The 21,028-nt window shown below is 37.6% G+C and overlaps 4 protein-coding genes across 4 annotated transcripts; all 4 read left to right on the top strand.

The window, feature by feature from the left end:
- Positions 1 to 2,464: 2,464 nt before the first annotated feature.
- apoc1 (apolipoprotein C-I) lies at positions 2,465 to 3,889 on the top strand. The gene is made up of 4 exons (XM_058416220.1): positions 2,465 to 2,548; positions 3,153 to 3,227; positions 3,339 to 3,477; positions 3,615 to 3,889. The coding sequence occupies exons 2-4, from the start codon at positions 3,173 to 3,175 to the stop codon at positions 3,676 to 3,678; spliced, it is 258 nt and encodes an 85-aa protein (XP_058272203.1). The 5' UTR covers positions 2,465 to 2,548; positions 3,153 to 3,172; the 3' UTR covers positions 3,679 to 3,889.
- A 3,114-nt stretch (positions 3,890 to 7,003) lies between these two features.
- On the top strand, positions 7,004 to 8,104 carry apoc4 (apolipoprotein C-IV). The gene is made up of 4 exons (XM_058400350.1): positions 7,004 to 7,119; positions 7,212 to 7,254; positions 7,503 to 7,578; positions 7,683 to 8,104. Exons 2-4 carry the CDS (start codon positions 7,212 to 7,214, stop codon positions 7,855 to 7,857), a joined length of 294 nt encoding a protein of 97 aa, XP_058256333.1. The 5' UTR covers positions 7,004 to 7,119; the 3' UTR covers positions 7,858 to 8,104.
- Positions 8,105 to 9,270: 1,166 nt separating this feature from the next.
- apoa2 (apolipoprotein A-II) lies at positions 9,271 to 11,038 on the top strand. Its single transcript, XM_058400320.1, has 4 exons — positions 9,271 to 9,393; positions 9,685 to 9,721; positions 10,041 to 10,263; positions 10,588 to 11,038. The coding sequence occupies exons 2-4, from the start codon at positions 9,685 to 9,687 to the stop codon at positions 10,748 to 10,750; spliced, it is 423 nt and encodes a 140-aa protein (XP_058256303.1). The 5' UTR covers positions 9,271 to 9,393; the 3' UTR covers positions 10,751 to 11,038.
- A 6,359-nt stretch (positions 11,039 to 17,397) lies between these two features.
- Positions 17,398 to 18,794, top strand: apoc2 (apolipoprotein C-II). The gene is made up of 4 exons (XM_058400334.1): positions 17,398 to 17,492; positions 17,809 to 17,871; positions 17,999 to 18,167; positions 18,292 to 18,794. The coding sequence occupies exons 2-4, from the start codon at positions 17,823 to 17,825 to the stop codon at positions 18,386 to 18,388; spliced, it is 315 nt and encodes a 104-aa protein (XP_058256317.1). The 5' UTR covers positions 17,398 to 17,492; positions 17,809 to 17,822; the 3' UTR covers positions 18,389 to 18,794.
- The last annotated feature ends 2,234 nt before the right edge of the window (positions 18,795 to 21,028 follow it).

Below are 21,028 nucleotides of genomic sequence, written 5' to 3'. Positions count from 1 at the left end.
CACCATCAGTAACATCCTCATGTGCCAGAGCTTCACTTCCCTTTCTCTTAGTCTAGACTTTACTAAATTCCTTTTTTTAGCACTTAAAGTAGACTAAACAACAGCCATGATGAAATCGGGGTCTCAATAAACCTGAACGTGAAGAAAACAAAGGATAGAATTCAATGAACAGGAGAAAGTAGACAGAGCACATGGGCTCTGCTCAGCATTTTGTCTTGGTTTTGATCAGCTTTATTGGCACATGAAATATTTAGTAGAGTAAAATGATTTAGGGTCAAGGGAAGCTCATTGTTTAAGACGTCAGACTACTGGTTATGAGATTTAAATCCCAGCACTGCAAATGCTGGACCTTTCAGATAAATGTAAGTCACTCTGGAAAAACAAAAAGAACAACGACGATTAAAAAAATAAAAATATAAATAAAAAATTTATTTTAAAATAGTCTCTCCATACAGCAATATATGGTTTTAAATGTATTTGTTTATTTACATTTTTTCCCCTTTTTCTTTCTTTCTTTCTCTTTTCTTTCTATTTTTTTTCAAGTTCCACGAGTGTTTTAAGAACCTCATCGTTTTTTTCCCTCTTGTTTTAATACTAATAATCTAACAATAAATAATCCAGTAACCTAATGAAATCATTCAGGACAATAATTTCCTGCCAACTGTTTGACAAAAACATCAAAATTAAATATAAAAATACAAAAAAAGAAAAAAGAAAAAAAAGACAGTATCAGCTGATCTTTCGATGCAAAGAAGGGAACCCTGATGAAAACAAGTTTCTTAAGAGTGGACTTTTGCCCACCGCATGCACAACAACACAGCACTAGATAAATAAACTGATGTAATCATTTAGAAATGTTGTAAGATTGCTCAGTGATGAATACCTACAATTTACCCACAACTAAAATACAACAGCAACAACATTCTACAGAAACACCACACTGTTCTGTCATGCTTTTGGTAGAATTGTGGAATATTTTCTATGGAACTGAGGAATAGTTACTAATAATTATTGCTGCCTTCATTCAAATGTCTATAATGTCTTTTGGCTGTAGTAAAAGACATTTACTAAATCATGCATACAGTGAGTGATATTATTATTGAGTTACTTAAAATAATAATAATAATAATAATAATAATAATAATAATAATTTTTATACTATATTATTATTATTATTATTATTATTATTATTATTATTATTTCCTTCATTCAAATGTCTATAACTTTTGGCTGTAGTAAAAGACATTTACTAAATCATGCATACAGTGAGTGATATTATTATTGAGTTACTTAAAATATTACTACTATTACTACTACTACTAATAATAATAATAATTTCTAAAATCTAAATTATTATTATTATTATTATTATTATTATTATTATTATTATTATTATAAATACTTAAAAATGATTTGAGCTTAATAAAGTGTTGAAACAAACATATTTAATGTATTAAAGGTGTTTGTTTTTATATCCATGCTTAGTATTTGGATTCAGGTCAGTGAGACTCTATAAGATAAAACTAATCAGACTCTAGCATCTGTTTCATGTACATCAGCAAGAAAACCTACTGGTGCTGCTACAGATCAGATCAGAGGCTAAACAGCCCTTTTGTGATTCTGATTAGTCTTCTGTGGCTTCATGGTGGCACAGGGTAATTTCAGGGCAAAGTTGCTTGACCTATGGTATATGTTAGTAAATGCAGATAAACAACAATGAAACAAGAGCAGCTGATAAAGCTCGCTCTGTATCTCTGGACCTGATAGATAATGCTGTATCATCATAATTTGGAGTATTTATGAGTTATTATATAATTAAATGCCCATAGGTGCACAGCGATGCAAAACATTTAGGTTAAAATGGGGCTTTAAAATGATTACCAGGTTTGACTTCTTGTACATGAAATCATGTATATCTGAGTGTATGAATTAACCTTAAATATAACATCACTGTTGGGAATTTATTTTAAAAATCCCGAAGCACATTACGGCCACATTTGCACTGGATGATATTTTAGAAAGTCGACACAAGCTTACAGGGTTACATTAACATTTTAATGCTACATGGGTTTGTTTTTCTTTTCGTTAATTTCCTATTACAACATAGGGAATTTTTGATTTTGATAACAAGTGGACTTCAACACTATGCTATGCCAACAGTATGCTGGACTATACAGGCATGAGATATGTGTCTCAAAGGTTAATGATAATATATGTCCCAGTTATTCATTCTGATAACTAACTAGTTAAAATACTGTACATGCAAACCCCATTAAATCCACCAGGCTGAAAAAGCAAGCACCGTGGACTCTTATGTAACTTTACACAAAAACAGTCTTCACCCCATGCAGGAGAGACGTCTGCTACATGAAAAAGCAGAGTTAATAGGGCTAAAATGGAAATCTGCAAACGGTACAAAAGGCCTTGATAGGTCAGAGGTGATGGCCGTTAATGACGTCAGCACAGGCGAGAGGGTTTATATAGAGCCGAGACGTCTGTCTGCTTAATAGGCTACTTCGTTCAGAACATCTGGAAGAGGACAACACAGGTACAATTCTATTCAGGCTTAAAAGAAAAAACAAAAACAAAAAACATTTGCAGTAGTGTTCTTTTAGCCATTCAATATTATTTAAGTATTGAAAATAATTTAAAGCATTTTTTTTTAAAAATATTAAAAAAATGTTGCTTAAAAAATTGTGTTTTGGCGACATCTAGGAGAAACGTTATCCTGACCTAGACAGAGAAAAAGATATAGAGAGAAAGATATAGAGCTTGTGCATTCACATTCAAATCAAAATTTAGTTTCAAGTAGCTGAAGATTATCATAGTATTTATCTTATGCAGTTTACTACTATTACACATATTCTTTGGTTTATTAGAACTTCAGATTTTACTTGATTAGCAGCCTGACTGGCCCAATAGTGAGTAATGTTAAATTTTTCAATACAATTCACTTTATTTGTATAGTGCTTTTAACAGTGGACATTGTCTCAAAGCAGCTTTACAGAATTGTAGAAACATAAAATAAAAATGATAAAGTTTGAATGTGAAAAGTAAAAGCTTTATTATGAGTTTTTAATGTTAGAAATGTATTCATGCTCTTAAGTCACTTTTACATTACATATTGGTCTAAGAGATTTTTTTTTTTGCAGGTAAAAAAGAAAACGCCAATATGAAACTCTACCTGGCTGTTGCTACCTTGATGCTTGTGATGATCGCACACTCTGGTAAGTTTCTCCATAACATTTACATTTTGGTGTTTATTCTGTCTGACTTCTTTTCTTGGTGGCTTGTGTTCGATTGTATCTGTAAACCTTTTGTTTATTCTTCTTACACAGAGGCTACAGAGGAACCCACAATTGAAGAGCACTTTGCCAATTTCCAAGCAAAACTCCAGGAGTTTGGAACAGACCTGGGCGAGAAGACCTCAAAAGTCCTGAAGGACCTGGATAATAGTGAATTTGTCACCAAGACTAAGTAAGATTAAATAACACACACAAGCAAGTGGTTCTACATTGTCAGCATTCATGTTCTGAATCAAGCAGCCTGGTTAAACAAAGGTTTGTCCTCTCATAATGGTAATATCTGACATATTTACATTTGTTTGCCCTCAGGAACTGGCTTTCAGTTAACCTTGAAAAACTCAAGAACAAGTTTGATGAAACCTTTACCCAGTAAACCCTGCATTCCCTGCCAACATGACGTCTGAGTCTCCATGCCTTGTTGTGCTTGAAAGACACAAGCTTTTCTAACCTCTACAATGTGATCTGCTCAGTGACGATCTGTGCAATATCTTGTCATTTTCATAAGCAAATAACTATTCTTTCAATTTCTGAAAATGTTCTAATAAAACCTGGAAAATATCCAAACAATAAAAAACTAAACCATTGTTTGACTCATGTTTCCCCTTTATGAGTATTTTCATTTTTATTTTATCCTATTTAGACGGTTATATCTCAATACGACCGGAATAATATAATTTAATGTGATTTATTATTTCAATATTAAATGGAAAATAAAAAAAACAAACAAAGAAAGCTAAACAGATAAGGACACATTTAAATGAGCCAGGTGACCCGAACATGCTCCTAAACAAGATTCTGATCAATGGACTCTTGGTAGGCGTTTAGTATAAATCCCTGTTCAAATATTGTTCCATGTTTCTTTTTTCTTTTTTGGTATGTGGTCAGAAAATGACCCCCATCAGGCCACTTGACTTTATCAGGTTAAAGTCACTATTTGATCTCTGTTAATAATCATCAGTCTTGTCCAGTTAAATCAACACCTCTAGTTATTCGGGGGACAGAGATCCGATTGCACAATGTGTTGAATTTCTTTTAATCCAGAAAGCTGATGTAAATAGCACATGTTGTCTTCCTTTCTGTTATAAAGGTCAAGGTTGCAGCAACTGGTCTGTATTAACTCTTTTGGTCTTATTGCACTTTAAATACCTGGACCTCTGTGTTTTTTGCTATAATGCAAAGCATTATAGCAAAAAACATATAAAATATAATGCTATAATACAGCATTCAGTTGAAATTTTTTTTGTTGCCAAAATGCTGTTTAAATAGTACTTAAATGTACTAAAAGAATTTCCAAGGATCCATCCATTATAACCAAAACATAAATTTAAGGGCAACTGTGACATATATGCCATTATATTTGCAGTAAAGATCAAAATTTGTGAACAATGTATAAACACTTAACTTTTTCTGACATATTGTTAATCGTCTCAGAGGGTGAAATAATAATAGCTGAAGTAATAATAGCTGTTCTGTTCTACTAGCATGTTTTATAAAGTATAAAATGCTTCAACTTTCATGTTGTGGGAAATGCAGTGATCAAAATAAGAGAACAGTAACCATTTTAACACAAAAGAAGATTACAACTGAATGTGTTGAGGGTTACAGCTGTCAGAAATGAGTAGGAAGTGTAGAGGCCCTTGATTTGATTGACATATCTGTGGCTGCAGGGCATCACGAGTTTCTCTCACTGCTCTGGTGTGATGACGGTCCACTCTTCTTCCAGTCTATTCTACAGTTCAGGGTTTCTTAGCAAAAACTATTTGCCAAGAGATTTTTGATCGGATCAGGGCTGGCTGTTTCATTATTTTAGTGTTCTTAGCTTCAAGGAAATGCTTTACCTGTTTTGCAGTGTGACAGAGAGCCTTGTCTTGCATGAAAATGACCAGCTGATTGGGAGAACGGATCTGCATGCTGCTGAAGGAGGTTCTGCTACAGATTTACAATAACCCTGCCATGTAGCTGTATAAGGGACCCAAATCCTGCTGGGTTAAACATCCCCAAACCATCACACATTCAGCATGTTGTGTGGACAGAGGAGAACCGGTCCAGAATTTACTTTAGAGATAAAAGCAAGTTTAATTTATTTTGATCAGATAGGAAGCATTAAGTTCTGGGAAAGGCTGAACCGAAAGTATGTAATGTAAGGAAGTCAGTAAAAGGTGGAGGAGGAGGAGGAGGAGTGTCATGGGTTGGGGGATGTTTTCTGCAGGAGTTGGGCCTCCTGTACAGCTACATGTGTCATCCACACTAGGGATTATTTTGTCTAACATCTAGGACTTTTGTACTATATTTCTTATGCTCTGTAAAGCTAATTTGAGACAATGTCCATACAAATAAAATTGAATTAAAATGAATTGAATTGAATGGTTTTACGTTTTACAAATGCATTTAGGGTAAAGTTAACTGAATTTAGACTCCTTTCAAGTAACCAGTCTTACTACATTTACAATTAGTTAGCTAGCTAGCTAGCTACCTAGCTAGATAGATAGATAGATAGATAGATAGATAGATAGATAGATAGATAGATAGATAGATAGATAGATACTTTATTGAATCCATGATGGAAATTCAGTTACAGCAGCTAATCAAAATACAACCCCACTCACACATACACACACACACACACACACTATATCAAAATAGATATATATATATATATAAGACCAAGTAACAACTTTAAAGATGTCTAATCAATTAAATTAAATGTCAAAGTGCAGATATGAAACAGTTTCACAGATTTAACCATATTTACATGAATATTTACATCACAGCACACATTTTCAGACTAGCAGTAGATAATTAATATAAAGTACCTTCAGAATCTAGAATATTATGATGTTAATAGTTGTATTAGTGCAATGTCATGCACAGGTGAGCTGCTGTAGATAGAGATAGATAGATAGATAGATAGATAGATAGATAGATAGATAGATAGATAGATAGATAGATAGATAGATATTTACACTTGTGGGAACCCACAGACCCCACTTTGAGAACCATAGCAGTATAACAGTCTGCTTTCATAGTTTTAGTCTGATATCCTGATTTACTTTACTTTTCTCCACTATTTTTGCAACTAATATACATTTTTAAACTTATTTTTTTATTTAGGGTATGTGTAGGAAAACCACAGCTCTTTAATAAAAAACAATTGGTATATAATACAGTTTCCTATTTCTTAGTGTGCACTAATTGAGATTTTTTTAGGGTGGCATGGTGGTGTAGCAGGTTGTCTGACCAAAAGTTTCATGGTCCCAGGTTGGTCCTGAGCATGCTCCCTTTGTGTCTGTACAGATGTATATTTCAACTGGGATCTCTGTTTTTCTCCCATCAGTAGGTGAATTGGTTATGCTACTGGTTATTGGTTATTTGCCCCTAGATGTAAATGAGGATACAGGATGCCCTGCAATAGACTGGAGTCCTGTCTGTGGTGGATTCCCAGCTCTAGTATTTCTGGGGTAGCAATTGATCCTCTGCAACCCTGATGGATTCAAATAGCAAATGTTGAATTGCTTAGTTGATAACTGATAACTGCATTGTAAAAAAAAAAATTGGGCTCAAATGATTATGCCGCAGCTGTAAACCCAGTCACGGTCAACAAGAATTTTTAAACAATAAGTAAGCCATTTCTCTGAAAGTTGATTCAGAACAGCATGATTACACCACCCGATGGCTTCTAACTGAAGGACACCTGAAAAAGTCCAAAAGTATTTCACCATAAACACATTGATATATGCATACACTCTCCCAGAACCGGTTAGAGAGCAGTCGATCCAGATTAGTTGGTGCTCCAGAAAAATCTTAAATCGTTACGGTATTTACTTAGAATTTTAATGTAATAACATTTTAATCATGCAGTATAATGTTAAGATATATTTGTTCATTTGTTTAATCCTTCTATAACAGATGTCCAGGTTCGTGCTGCTCGCTGTGGTCTTGGTACTACAAGGTTTGTGGTTTGTTTACTTCATGATATCTGAAAATAATTCAGGCTAAAATTCATTAATGCAAATTTCAGAAACAAAAATGAACATTTTCTATCATGATGTAATTTAATAAAAAAAAAAAATTCATGAATCCATGGAGAGTCACATGACAGCAAAGTAAATCTGTAATGTCTAAAAGAAATCATCAGTAAATGAGACATGACATGGAGTGAGTTTGATTGGTGAAATTTATTATGATGTGCTGTTGCAGTGTGCTTGACTATGGCGGACGACCCAGAGAAAAGTGAATCCCAAGGAATTTTAGTGAGGGCCAAAGATGCGTACAAGTATGAACGTTACAACTAATCATATAATACAATGAAGTATGGAGAAATATATCAGAAAGTATGCAAATGTATGTTTGTGTGTGTGTGTGTGTGTGTATTTGCAGGGAACTGAAGTCTAGGGTTGTGAATGCTGGCAGTACAGCTTTCGAATTCATTCATATGTACTACGAGGACCAGGTGAAGCCTGTGACTGACAAGTACACTGAATGGGCTCAAGAGAAAGCAAAATCTTTTTGGGATAAAGTTAAAGAAAAAGTGCCCATCAATAGGTCTGAATAAAGTTACAAAATATCTACAAGAATCAGTAATGCCAAATGGACCTGTGCATGTGGATGTGTACTTAACGGGTCGTTCAATGCTGTGAGAAGAAGCCATAAACAAACAGCAAGTGCACAGCTAAAGTAAATACGTCATGTGACTAACCTGAAATGACGTTTGAAATATGTATCAGCTTTACGAATGTGATTGTGTATAATGGCATCATCATTTCTGCAGTACGACGACAAATAAAAACATGATGAACCAATCTCAATGGCATATTGCTTACTTGACCAATTTGTTCATTTATTTCTGTAACTCACTGAGCAAACGCTGTGATCTGTCCGTTATATAACCTCCTAACACCAGCTATATCTGTGCATGTAGTGTGTGTGTGCATCTGTGTAGGTAGTGATGGTTATAGAATAATAATATCACATTTCACATAGGATACTGAGATCAAAAGTGAAATAATGAAAAGGAATAAAAAAAAAATCATCTCAAAAACCCAATAATTGCAGGATTATTGGTTACAGATTGCAGGATACAGACACGTTATGTTCCAAAGGGGAAAGTTCACGAGGATTGACCCAGAGCCTCACTCATATGTAGAAATCTAGCCACCTTTGTACAGCTATCAGATATATTTTTTTTAACTCAGCTCAGGGACACGGGACAAAAAGGGCAAAATTATTGATTCTGGAAAATGTGCAAGATGTGGAGGAGATAAACTCACTCTGCAGTCTTCAGATTTTCTAATCGGAAGATTGTACGAACATCCAGCAAAAGTGCTTATTGAGTTTTAAATGTTTTGCACTTTTTATTAAAGACCATCTCTCCAGACCATGCACAAAAACCCTTAGTTCTTGCACATGTATAAAATCACATAAACACCAGAGCAATTTATATACAGAAGAATAATTCACACAGAGCAATAATAATAATAATAGTTATGTAATTTCGTCTTAAAGTGTAAAATATTGCATCAGGAAATATGCTACCTGCCAAATAATCATGCAAACACTTTTTATAGTCTTATTTTTAATAATCCAGTCATGCATAAGCACTAATGCTCTGGAAATTAATCTAATAGTAAATGCTTTATGTGAGGAAGAAACACACAATATTGAATCTCAGGGGGAAAAAAACTTATTAACATATTATTATAAAGACAAATGATCAATTTCTCTGAATAGACTAGATTGAGGTCATAGGTCAGTGACTGCACAGACATGAACACCTCTCCACATCGAATGTGGACTTTGGGTGGTCAAATGAATGTGAGTAGAACAGTGGCTTCTCCTGTGTGGGTGTTTGTGTTTGATAAGTGACCGAGTGATTGTGAATGCGTGAGAGAGCGAGATAGGCAGAAAGACCAAATTTGAATAAGTAGTTGTGTACCTGTGTGTGTGTGCGCGTGATGACGTTTGTTTGGTCACAGGGTCACGGTGATATAGGGCTTAAAGGCAGACCCATGTGCAGACTCAGGTGGTGCAGTCGTCTTCAGTCTTGCTGCTCTTTGAGTTTCATCTCATCAGGATCCCTGCAGCCAACAAGGTAACGCATACAAAGTGAAATTCCTCTCGCTGTATTCAGTTTTTCCAGGGTATAGTTTGAGACGTGGATCTCTTGCATCAGTTTACCCTAGTGGCTCGAAGGTAATCATGTAATTGTGACTAATATTATTAGAAAGCAGTATTAGTCATCCTGCCCTTGCCAAATTGGTGGTTTATGGGGTTCACACTCCCTTTGCAATTTGGCAAGATATTTCAAGTTCACATTCAAATTTTGTGTCTTAAATGTCTACTTATTTGTTCTTTCTTTCTTTCTTTCTTTCATTTTTTGCAGATGAAAGTGGCATTAGCTCTCATTGTTGCACTCCAGGGTAAGAAACATACATACAAACATAAAAATATTTGGGATAAACTTCTTTTTTTTTTAATGCCAAAAAGTAGACAAAAGTAAAAGAAAGACATCATTGAAAAAAAAAACTTTTTTTACCCTGAAAGATTAATGCTATTACAAAAATCTGCAGATTTGCTGAGTAAAAAATTGTTAAAGTAATGATTACTTTAACAATTTTTTACTCAGCAAATCTGCAGATTTTAGACGATTGCTAATATACAAATGTATACAAAAATGTGGACTTCCAGTCTCATGCTGTCTGATTTTTTCTGCATTTCATCTTTTTTTTTCCTCCTCAGTGTCGGTGTGCCTGTGTGAAGTTCCAAAGCCTGATCCGGAGCTTGTGAAAAAGTTTGATAGTTTAACGAATGTGGCCTCCAAGAGGGTGATTAATGCCTACGAGGATTTCCATAACTTTCTAGTGAAACTGGCTGAGGGCACAATCACAGGGGAGAAGGTCAAGGAACTCAGACAGCATGTACAAGAAAGCGAGAGATTGAAAGCTCTGGCTAAGCTGCTCGCGTGAGTATCTGACGCCACACCACACTTCTATAAGGAAACACAAACAGACCAAGACAGTCCACTAATGTAGGATATTGTCTTGTCTCTAAATTCTGCTTTCCAAATGTTCAATTTTACCTCATTTTTACATTGTAATAAAAAATAAATTATTTTAAATATTTGTCAATGTGTCCTCATCCTTTAATCGGGAATGGTACACGAGCACAAATGAAATCAATTTGGAAAAAACACTGAATATTATTCTGACGTTTTTATCCGCTGAACAAACTTTTTCTGTGTTTGTGTGTGTGTGTTTTTCTGTGTGTGTGTGTGTGGTTAATGCAGTTATGCATATGAGGAGCTGCAGCCTGGTATCGAGAAGGCACGTCTGGGTGCTCTTGGCATTTATGGTGAATACCTCCGTCCCTACATCGGCATTTATCTGGACGCTGCCATCAACAACGTCAAACCCGTGCTGGACACATGGCTGCCTGCTGAAAAGCCTTAAAAAAATTCAAAGGCCACTTGACCTCCAAACGCTTTCCCTGCACCCTCTGACTGTGCTGCCTGAGATGCTTTAGCTTTAGCTATTTGTTTCTCAATTGCACAGCCATAAGATGTACAATTGGGCCACGGTCTTAACAGGGACATCAGAAGAAATAACATTGTGATAGATAGTCATGTGCAGGTGTAGATCATAGGCTTGTACTGTACATAACTGTATATTATGATGTTCTCCTGTACATGCAAAAATAGACATCAACATTTGTGCAGCATTAATAAAGAATAAAAACAACCACTATGTGACTTCGAGTATGATATCATGTTGTGAGGACTAAAATGAAATCACTTGATCAAAGCTGAATATGTTCTATACGTAGAAAATCTCTCAAACACGATCTGTGGTCATGTAATATAATTCCAGCTTTGTTTCATTGATGTTCAAGTCAGACATGGAGATTGAACTCGCTTAATTAAACCATTAGAAGAGTCACACACACACACACAATTTTTGAGCAAGGTGTAATTAAGTTCAGGACCAAGCTACTTAAATATTCATAGAAATATGACATTTTCAGGATATTCATATGAATTATAAATTTATCCATAATGAGAAAATCAGAGGCAATGTTGGCAAGAAAAACGATATCAAAAAACCAGACTCAAAAGGGAAGTGACAGCAGAGAGTGTGATTAAATAATGTCTTTCTACTATAGACAAGTTTTTAGTTTACTATAACTGTAGACAAAAAAAGTGTGATTATGTAATCAGGAAATTCATTCTAGGTTTAATATGAAGTCTATCTTGTTGACTATCAACTGTTCACTGATGGAGACTTGAGAGCCAAACTATCTGTGACAACTGTAGCACTAATTCATTGCAGAACAACTTTTCATTTCGATTCCTTTGCATTTGCATGGTGTTAGCTGTTGCACTAAGTGACTATATTTTTATTCCAGTCTTTAAAGCTTAAAAAACCTTTTGTACTGTGCTTAAGCTGCACTTGTCTGGGATCGGAGGTGACAGTGCATGCAAGTACAGATTCATTTTATTAAAAAGAGTGCTAACAAACCAACTTTGACGTACAAACGATAACCATGAACTGTTGTTACAAAGCAAAGAGCATACGAGAGCCTATGAGATCACTGTGGCACACACAACAACCACCACCAACAAAACCGGGACTGAGAAACACACCAAAACCAGAACTTTCAAGTGGGTGTTAATGAGGAATAACATGACACAGGTGAGTGTGAGCTGTGGGACATGTGTCATGGTCATGTGACATGCTGGGGCTGATGGGTAATGTAGTGAAAAGCTGATTCTGACATAAACGTGACAGCAGTCATAAATCTGTTTATTTATTTGTTTTCTCTGCTTTAATATATCTAGAAGAAGAAGCTTTTATTATCATCACACATACATTACAGCACAGTGGCATTCTGTTCTTCGGGGTATCCCAGCTGACGAAGTTGGGGTCAGAGCAGAAAGGGGGTTAAAGGCCTTGCTCAAGGGCCCAGCTTGGTGGTGCCAGTCTTCTGATCAACAACACAGATCCTTAACCACTTGAGCCACCACTGCTGATTTTTGCATATCCCAGCTTATTACCAAGCTGTGGTCAGAGCACAGGGTCACCCATTGTGCAGTGCCCCTGGAGCAAATAAGTTTAAGGGTCTTTCTCAAGGGCCCAACATTGATAGCATGGCAGTTTGGAGCCTTGAACTACAACCTTCTGATCAGTTACCTGATCTGATCTATGTTAAATTAAGAAGTGTGTGTTCGCTGATTAGTTAGATCAGGAAAGAATGACAAAACAAGCAGGAAATTGTCGTCTGAGGCTATGTTCGGAAACCACTGACCTGTAATTTGTCACCAGATTTGAAAGCAAATTTACTGTTGATTGAATCCTCTCCTACTAAAACCTTTCATCCGGGATAATATTTTTATTTGCCGTAATGAAAATTAAGTGAACTGCTTATTTTAGGTTGTGCTGGCAACCCAATAGCAACAGAAAACTGTGTTAATATACAGCTAGTGAAGGGTGGAGGCAAGCTGTGAATCTTCTGCATCTTTTTCCTAGCTGTGACATTGCCAGGATTTATACCTGTGAGCTCCAGGACACAGAAATGCACATAAATTGACTTTTAAATTGCAATCGGTTTAAAACCATTTTTGAAGTTCTTTTGTATTTTATATGATTAGGCTCAGTGGCACCTTATTGGTTGGTCACTGTGATTGACAGATGAGCTAGAACATGCCATTTGTCCCAGCTACTCCTTCTCATGACTCATGCAAAAAAATTCAATTCTTTTATACTTCACCAACATACAAATATTTTTCTGTAACATTATTTTTTGGGATTTTTTTTCTTCACATTTTTGGGAAATCATTTTTCTGTAATTTTATGTTTTTTGGAAACATTTTGGAAATCTAAAATGTTTTTGGGTTTGAGATCAAAATATGAGATGGGATATTTCATTTCTTGTTATTTACACTTGGATATTAAAAACAAAACAACAACAACAACAACAACAACAACAAAAACATGGCACCTTTGGATGGCAGACCACCCAATTTTTAGGTGAGCAAAAGTATATGAACAGATTAAAGTAAATGAAAGTAGATAACACTCATGTTATTTTGGTTTCATGTCTCTGGCTTAATATCACTGCTTTGATTCAGTGTACATTGTATTGTTCTTTTGTGCTCCTTTTCAGGCTTCTTTCAGTTGTCTGTGTTGCTGGGCAACAAGAAACACCCAAGAGTGAGTGAGTGAGTCAGTTGCGTGTTCCAATACTTTTGATCATTCGGAAATAATGGGTTTGTTTGAACAAAGGGACTCATGTTCTATGAAACAGAGGCTGATATTCTCGTCCACATCATGCCCTACCAAATGGAACTTACATTTGATGTCCCCAACAATGAATAGGCGTTTGTCTTACAATTAAAAAAGCATATTATACATAATTTTTAAATTATTCATAAAATAATTATTCATAAAATAAATATCTATAAAATGGTACCTAGCACAGCACTGTATGTGGAAAAAACTCAAGGTTTATCATTAGATCTTACAGTTTTTATGCGCTAAAATTAATTTTATACTTGCATAAATCAATATATTTTCATACTTAATCAATTTATATATGGTTCTCATATATGGTTCAGAAACTTTTGGTTACGCAACTCCACTTGACTACATACAATTGTACACAGGAGATCATTTATAATCGCACACTCTGGTATCACCCAGATGAGGATGGCTTTTCTTTTGAGTCTGGTTCCTCTCAAGGTTTCTTCCTTATATCATCTCAACCTCTGGGTTACTCATTAGGGATAAATATAAATTTTAATTTTAAACGTTGCAAATTTTATTCTTCATTTTCATATTTCTGTAAAGCTTTGGCAGCAGTTCATTCAGGGGGACTAGACTGCAAGGAGTTCTTAGTAAGAGTGTGTGTGTGTGTGTGTGTGTGTGTGTGTGTGTGAACTCTGGTGGCATGTTGTGCTGGGGACTGTAGTCTCTCATGGCCATATTTGTAGGCTGTGCTGTTTTTCCTGATATTTACAAACACAGCACCTTTGTTGGCAGACCACCTAATTTTAGCAAAAGTATAGGAACAGATTAAAGTAAATAACTGTAACGTCCCGTCAGACGTAGGGGTATTAGAATCCATATGCAGATGATGTAAAGGGTCAAAGGCTAAGATCTTGGTCGAGGTCACGGAAAAGATAGAGTCGAAAACCAGAAAGCAATGAAGAGAAAGTCAAAACCAAAACGCTAGTCCAAGAAACGTAGTCAGAAGAAAGACGAGCAAGGTCATACACGAGGAAACGAGACTATAGATAAATCAAGGCTTGGCAGGTAACACAAAGGAAACAATGCTTCGCAATGAAACTAGGATAGCGTGCGGTTTATATAGGTCATAGAACCGGAAGTGAACAGAAACAGTTAATATTCGGGCGACGGCTCCCTCTGGCGTTCAGGCCTCGTGACAGAACCCCCCCGTCTAAGAACACCTCCAGGTGTTCGGCGTCGAGGGCGTCCCCTCGGGCGAGGGGCGGGTCTGTGGGGAAAGTTCTGGTGGAATTCGTCTATGAGAGCGGGGTCCAGGATATCGTTTGCATTGACCCAGCATCGCTCCTCCGGGCCATATCCCTCCCAGTCCACCAGGTATTGGAGGCGGCGGCCCTGACGACGCGAGTTAAGAATGGTGTGGACCCGATAGGCGAGGGAACCGTCAATGTCCAGGGGAGGGGGTGGCTCATGGGCAGAGGGGTCCGCGGTCTGTGGCTCGTGATAGGGCTTGAGCAGGGATACATGAAAGGTGGGTGCGAGGCGGTAGGAGGCGGGCAGCTCTAGGTGAAACGAGACGGGATTAACCTGGTGGATGATCTTGAAGGGGCCGACGAACCTGGGGCTGAGCTTACGACATGGCAGCTTGAGTTTCAGGTTGCGCGTGGATAACCAAACCTTTTGACCCACTTGGTAGGTAGGGTGGGGTTGGCGTCGGCGGTTGGCTTGCATTGCCTGTCTACGTATAGCCCGATGAAGGCGAACATGGGCTCGTTCCCAGATCTCCTGGCTTCGCCTGGACCATTCGTCCACCGCGGGGACATCAGAGGGCTCCCCGGACCACGGGAACAGGGGTGGTTGATAGCCAAAAACACATTGGAAGGGTGTCAGCCCCGTAGAGGAATGGGTGAGGGAGTTCTGAGCGTATTCGGCCCATGGGAGGAATTCACTCCATCGATGCTGTTCCTTGCTGCAGTAAGCCCTCAAGAACCTTCCTAGTTCTTGGTTCAGATGTTCGGCCTGCCCGTTAGATTGGGGGTGGTATCCTGAGCTCAGACTGACCTTGATTCTTAGTTGCTTGCAGAATTCCTGCCAGACCCTGGAGGTAAACTGTGGCCCCCGATCCGATACAATGTCCTCGGGGAGCCCAAAATTCCGGAAGACGTTGTGGAAAATGGCCACGGCGGTCTCCATGGAAGTAGGTAATCCCTTCATGGGAACTAATTTGCATGCCTTATCTAGCGCTCTACCAGTTAGTAAGGATAATATGAACGCGCACCTGGTTCTTTCGTCGCGGTAAGCCTCAGGTTGGTGAGCGAAATAGTTATCACACTGACGAAGAAAACCTCGGCAACGATCGGCGGATCCGTCAAACTTCTCAGGAAGGGCAAAACGAGGAAGTTCGCGGTGGGTGTCATGCGCTGGCGCGGCGGCGGCTGCCTGATCCAGTGGCTGCTGCTGGAGCTGGTGGTTAGCTGCCCTCAGCGCGTCGACCTCCGCCTGGTAAGCTTGAATAAGGACACGCTGCCGCCACAGTGCCGCTTGCATATCCTCTGGACTCATTTCAGGCGAAGCATTCTGTAACGTCCCATCAGACGTAGGGGTATTAGAATCCATACGCGGATGATGTAAAGGGCCAAAGGCTAAGATCTTGGTCGAGGTCACGGAAAAGATAGAGTCGAAAACCAGAAAGCAATGAAGAGAAAGTCAAAACCAAAACGCTAGTCCAAGAAACGTAGTCAGAAGAAAGACGAGCAAGGTCATACACGAGGAAACGAGACTATAGATAAATCAAGGCTTGGCAGGTAACACAAAGGAAACACTGCTTCGCAATGAAACTAGGATAGCGTGCGGTTTATATAGGTCATAGAACCGGAAGTGAACAGAAACAGTTAATATTCGGGCGACGGCTCCCTCTGGCGTTCAGGCCTCGTGACAATAACACTTTCATATTATTTGGTTTCATGTCTCTGGCTTAGTGTGACTGCACTGATTGTTGTATTCTTCTTTTGTTTTCTGTTCAAGCTTCTTTGATATACCTGGGTGTCTGTCATTCATTCATTCAGTCAGTCAGTCAGTCAGTCAGATGTTCCAATACTTTTCATGTGAAAAAATGAGTGGGTTCAAAAAAGTGTGTCATTTTCTAAGAAATAGAAGCTGAAATTCTGGTTAATCTAAATTGCTACATCATGTCCTACCTTTTAATGGAACTATCATACAGTATGTCCCCTACAATGAATAGGCGATAATCTTACATTTCAAAAACTAAACAATTCAGCTTCAAAAAAGACTTGTTTGATTTCGGGTCTTGTTATTGATGACCAAAAATGAGGATATTGGAATCGTTTAAGAATATCGAGAACAAGCAAATAAGGAACTCCAAAGTCCATGGTGATGAGGACCAACTAAAACACAGAAAACAATAGTGTGATAACCTTAAATAAACCTTAGATAAACAGACTGACGTGTCTAAGATGAATTAAACTTTGGACTGCAAACGTGTGCCAGACTACTCGCTCAATAAACAGGTATGTACTCATGGAACTTCAAAGGGCTAGATATGAGGAATATGAAAAAACGGACAAAAGTAATTATGGAATATTAACATATTTATATTGAGGCAGTTGATTAGATCATCAGTTTCCACTAAAGATTGTGGTCGACTTTACCGATGATCAGAGCACAGAAAATAGTTCCTGCTTTAAATCTGCTGTAACACAGATTTCGAGTCATTTATCTTAACAATAAGATAAATTTGATTTCATGTTCACACCTTACCCTTAGTGACCCCCCCTTCTCTCTACTCCCCCTTCTCTCTTTTCACTTTTTCTCTCTCTGAGAGAGTTGCACTTTGGTCTCTGGATAGTCAACACATCAGTCCTCATATATATAAGATAGGCCAAGGTGCTTGACCTGCTAAACAGCGTTACACACTTCCTACTGAGGAGAGACAGTGAGTACAATTATGTTCTTCATTCAATTAGTACAGAAGCAAAAGAAATCAGCTTTTTCAATTGTACTGTGTTTAGAATCTTTACTAATCATTTAATATGTACTAATCATCTAATATCGAGGCTAAAAGAATATCATTTTTGCTAAGTCTTTACTCCTTTGTCGATCTCATCTACCTCTTATGGCATTAGACATTGTAACAGCATCGACTGAAATGAGGATAGTAACCACTTTTAGGAAAAGTTCTTGAGATATTCACTGCGATGGTCTTTACACACATAACTAGCACTTAAACCATATCTTCATTTTCTCCTCAGGTCCAGTATTCAGCATGAACAAACTGGTGATTGTCAGCGTGCTAATCGCACTCCTCGCCTTGGGTATGTTATGATACACACATAAATGGATCATGTTTACTTTGCACACTTTATGGAAAGGAATAAAACAAAAGCTCAGAGGAAGAGTTTTAATAATATATTATAATAATATAAAATATTGTTTTTGCAGGTGCGGACAGCTTCCGTGTGCCCAGAGAGATTGAGGAGGAGGAGGAGGAGGAAAAGGGACCAGTTACCATGATAATGGACAAACTGAAGAACTATTATGATTACAGCCTGGGTGTTGCGGGTTCATACGTAGACACCATCAAGGAACTCAAGCTGGATGAGAAAGCCAAGTGGGTGAACTTTTTTTTCCTTTTTCCACATCCTCTGATGCAATAGTGCAATAGAAAAATAGCGTAGTATAACCCGTTAATATAACGGTCATTCATTTCAGTGTATTTTATGTAATATTTTTAGGAACCTGTATGAGGAGACAACAGGAGCAGTCCGCACCTACGCAGGCATCTTCCAGGATCAGCTTTACCACATGGTCTACTCTTCGGATAGCGTTTAAACCCTTTATTCTCTTGTAAATCCTTTTTCTCGAACTCTGGTCCTCAGTCACGCAAAGCTGGAGCCCCTTACCACAACCCTAAAGCAGCTACAAGGAGCATGACACTCTTCTTCCTGTGGCATAAAGAGAAGCTGTGTTCCTTCCTGGAGGTCATCACGCCACACCGAGTGCATACAGCACTATAGCAAAGGTCACAGCACGGGCTAAATATGCTAGAAACACTAAGCCTACTACAAATGACTACACCAGCGGTGATTCCGCGTGTGTTAGTAGCTCTCAAGTGCACTTCTGTATTAATCGATCCAGGACCTGTAACAACTTCTTGTCCTATGAACATTTACTGATGTATGTCAAACAATGCAATGTAGTAAATAATAAAAATAAAACCAAACATTTGTAGAAAGTACAGCAAAAGAGTCAATTTTATCGCTGAACATGTTTTATGTTAAATATTGTAAAATGCTATAAAAGTATGATGTAAAAGTATGTACATGATATGAGAATATGATAAGCATATCAGAATATATTAACAAACCTGTCTTTTAAAATATCGGTGATGACATAAGTTTAAAAAATGTCCAAGATGCCCAACATAACAGATAGACTCCATACATAACAGTCAAGATACCAAATATCACTGTATGACTTAAAGCTTCCTTAACAATAAAAAGGGCTTTTATTATTATTATTATTATTATTATTATTAGTGTACATTTAAAAAAAATTCAAACCAAGTAATAAAAAATTTGTTTGTCTCTCAAGTCAGTTGTTCTGCCTTATAAAGACTTTTGTAGATATTTCAATTCAATTTTATTTATATAGCACTTTTATTATGCGATGGACACTGTCGCATAGCAGCTTTATGGTCATATAAAAGTCCATGATATAAATTATACATTTTAAATTATATTTTTTTAATGTCTATCAAATATTGCATGCCCTAGTCTTATAGCTGAGACACTGTTGGAGTCTCACAGACATAATCACAAATCTCACAACCTTAACTAAAATGCGCATCTTCTTGTGAGGATTCGTGTGTGAATAACAATCACCTATTATACATGTTTAAAAGATAAGAAACCTTTATCCCCCCCCCCCATATGCTTTTCAGCACTGTGAAATTCTTCTTATATCCCAGCTTCCAGGAAGTTGGTGTCAGAGGACAAGGTCAGCCATGATATAATGCCCCTACAGTGGAGTGCCCCTACAGTGGCCCCAACTTGCTCAAGGCCCTTACAGTGGCATGAACTCTTAACCTTCAGATTAGTATCCCAGCACCTTATCAGTTGAGCCATTACTCACATAACGTTAACCAAACCCACTCTATACGAAAGAAAAGCATCATTTCAGATTGTTCACTCTTGTGGATAAAGTAGCAGATCCATGGGCCCGAGCCACCCAGAGCATGTACAAGTACTACAGTGGGATTTGAAGAGAAATGGATGGACAAGGACACAAAATGGGTTGAGATTAAATTATTAGTGTGTATTATTAGTATACCTTTCTACATTTGATAAGGAAGAACAGTGTAAATGATTAAAGTAATCCAGAGCTATCCAATTACACTGATCAGGCATAAGATTATGACCACCTGCCTAATATTGTGCCGGTCCCCCTTTTGCTGCCAAACAGCCCTAACCCATATGATCTTGGCCACCAAAAGATACTTACAGGTCATAAAGGACATACTTGACCTATAGGATGCTTTTGATAGATACTGACCACTGCAGACCGGGAACACCCCACAAGAGCTGCAGTTTTGGAGATGCTCTGATCCAGTGGTCTAGCCATCACAATTTGGTCCTTGTCAATCTCGCTCAAATCCTTACACTTGTCCATTTTTCCTGCTTCTAACACATCAACTTTGAGGACAAAATGTTCACTTGCTGTCTAATATATACCACCCACTAACAGGTGCCATGATGAGGAGATAATCAGTCTTATTCATGTCACCTGTCAGTGGTCATAATGTTATGCCTGATCGGTGTATGTTTGTGTATAAAGGTGAATATGACAAAGTAATGGAAATGATGCCCATGTAATTCATCTTTGTTTTTATAGAGCATGTTTGATTTAGATTACTCCTATGTGTTAATTAATACATTAATTCAAATGCATAAAATGTACTAACATGTTATTTCTGCATGAAGACATAATGTCATAATGTTATGCCTGGTCAGTGTATGTCATTGGTGTAAGATCTATTAAACATTCTGGATTTTTTTTTACTCTGTCCAGCTCTCTGACTTCCTCACTGGTTTCCTCTATTAAAAACATACAAACATACAAAAACAACAAGTTTTCGAAGCTTTGCTTATCCAGGTCTGTCCAAGCTTCGCACCTCCAGGGCTATATGGGTTCGGTCCCCACCCTTATTCTGCATGTGTGGAGTTTTTGCTCCATTTGCTTTGGGGGTTTTCCTGGATACTGGTTTCCTCCCCCAAGTTCAAAGTCATGTGTGGTAGGATGAGTGTAAATGTGTGTGTATGATTGTAGCCTGCAATGGTTGGCATCCTGTTCAGGGCTTCCCCTGCCTTGTGCCCTGGGATAGACTCTGGGTTCCCTGCAACCCTGTATAGGATAAGCAGCTCAGAAAATAGGTGGATGGATCTGTATTTGTGATAAGTTTGTGACAAAACC

This window comes from Hemibagrus wyckioides, linkage group LG01 (genome assembly GCF_019097595.1).
Source record: "Hemibagrus wyckioides isolate EC202008001 linkage group LG01, SWU_Hwy_1.0, whole genome shotgun sequence".
NCBI classification, from domain to species: domain Eukaryota; kingdom Metazoa; phylum Chordata; class Actinopteri; order Siluriformes; family Bagridae; genus Hemibagrus; species Hemibagrus wyckioides.
This window is presented reverse-complemented; position numbering and strand designations above follow the sequence as displayed.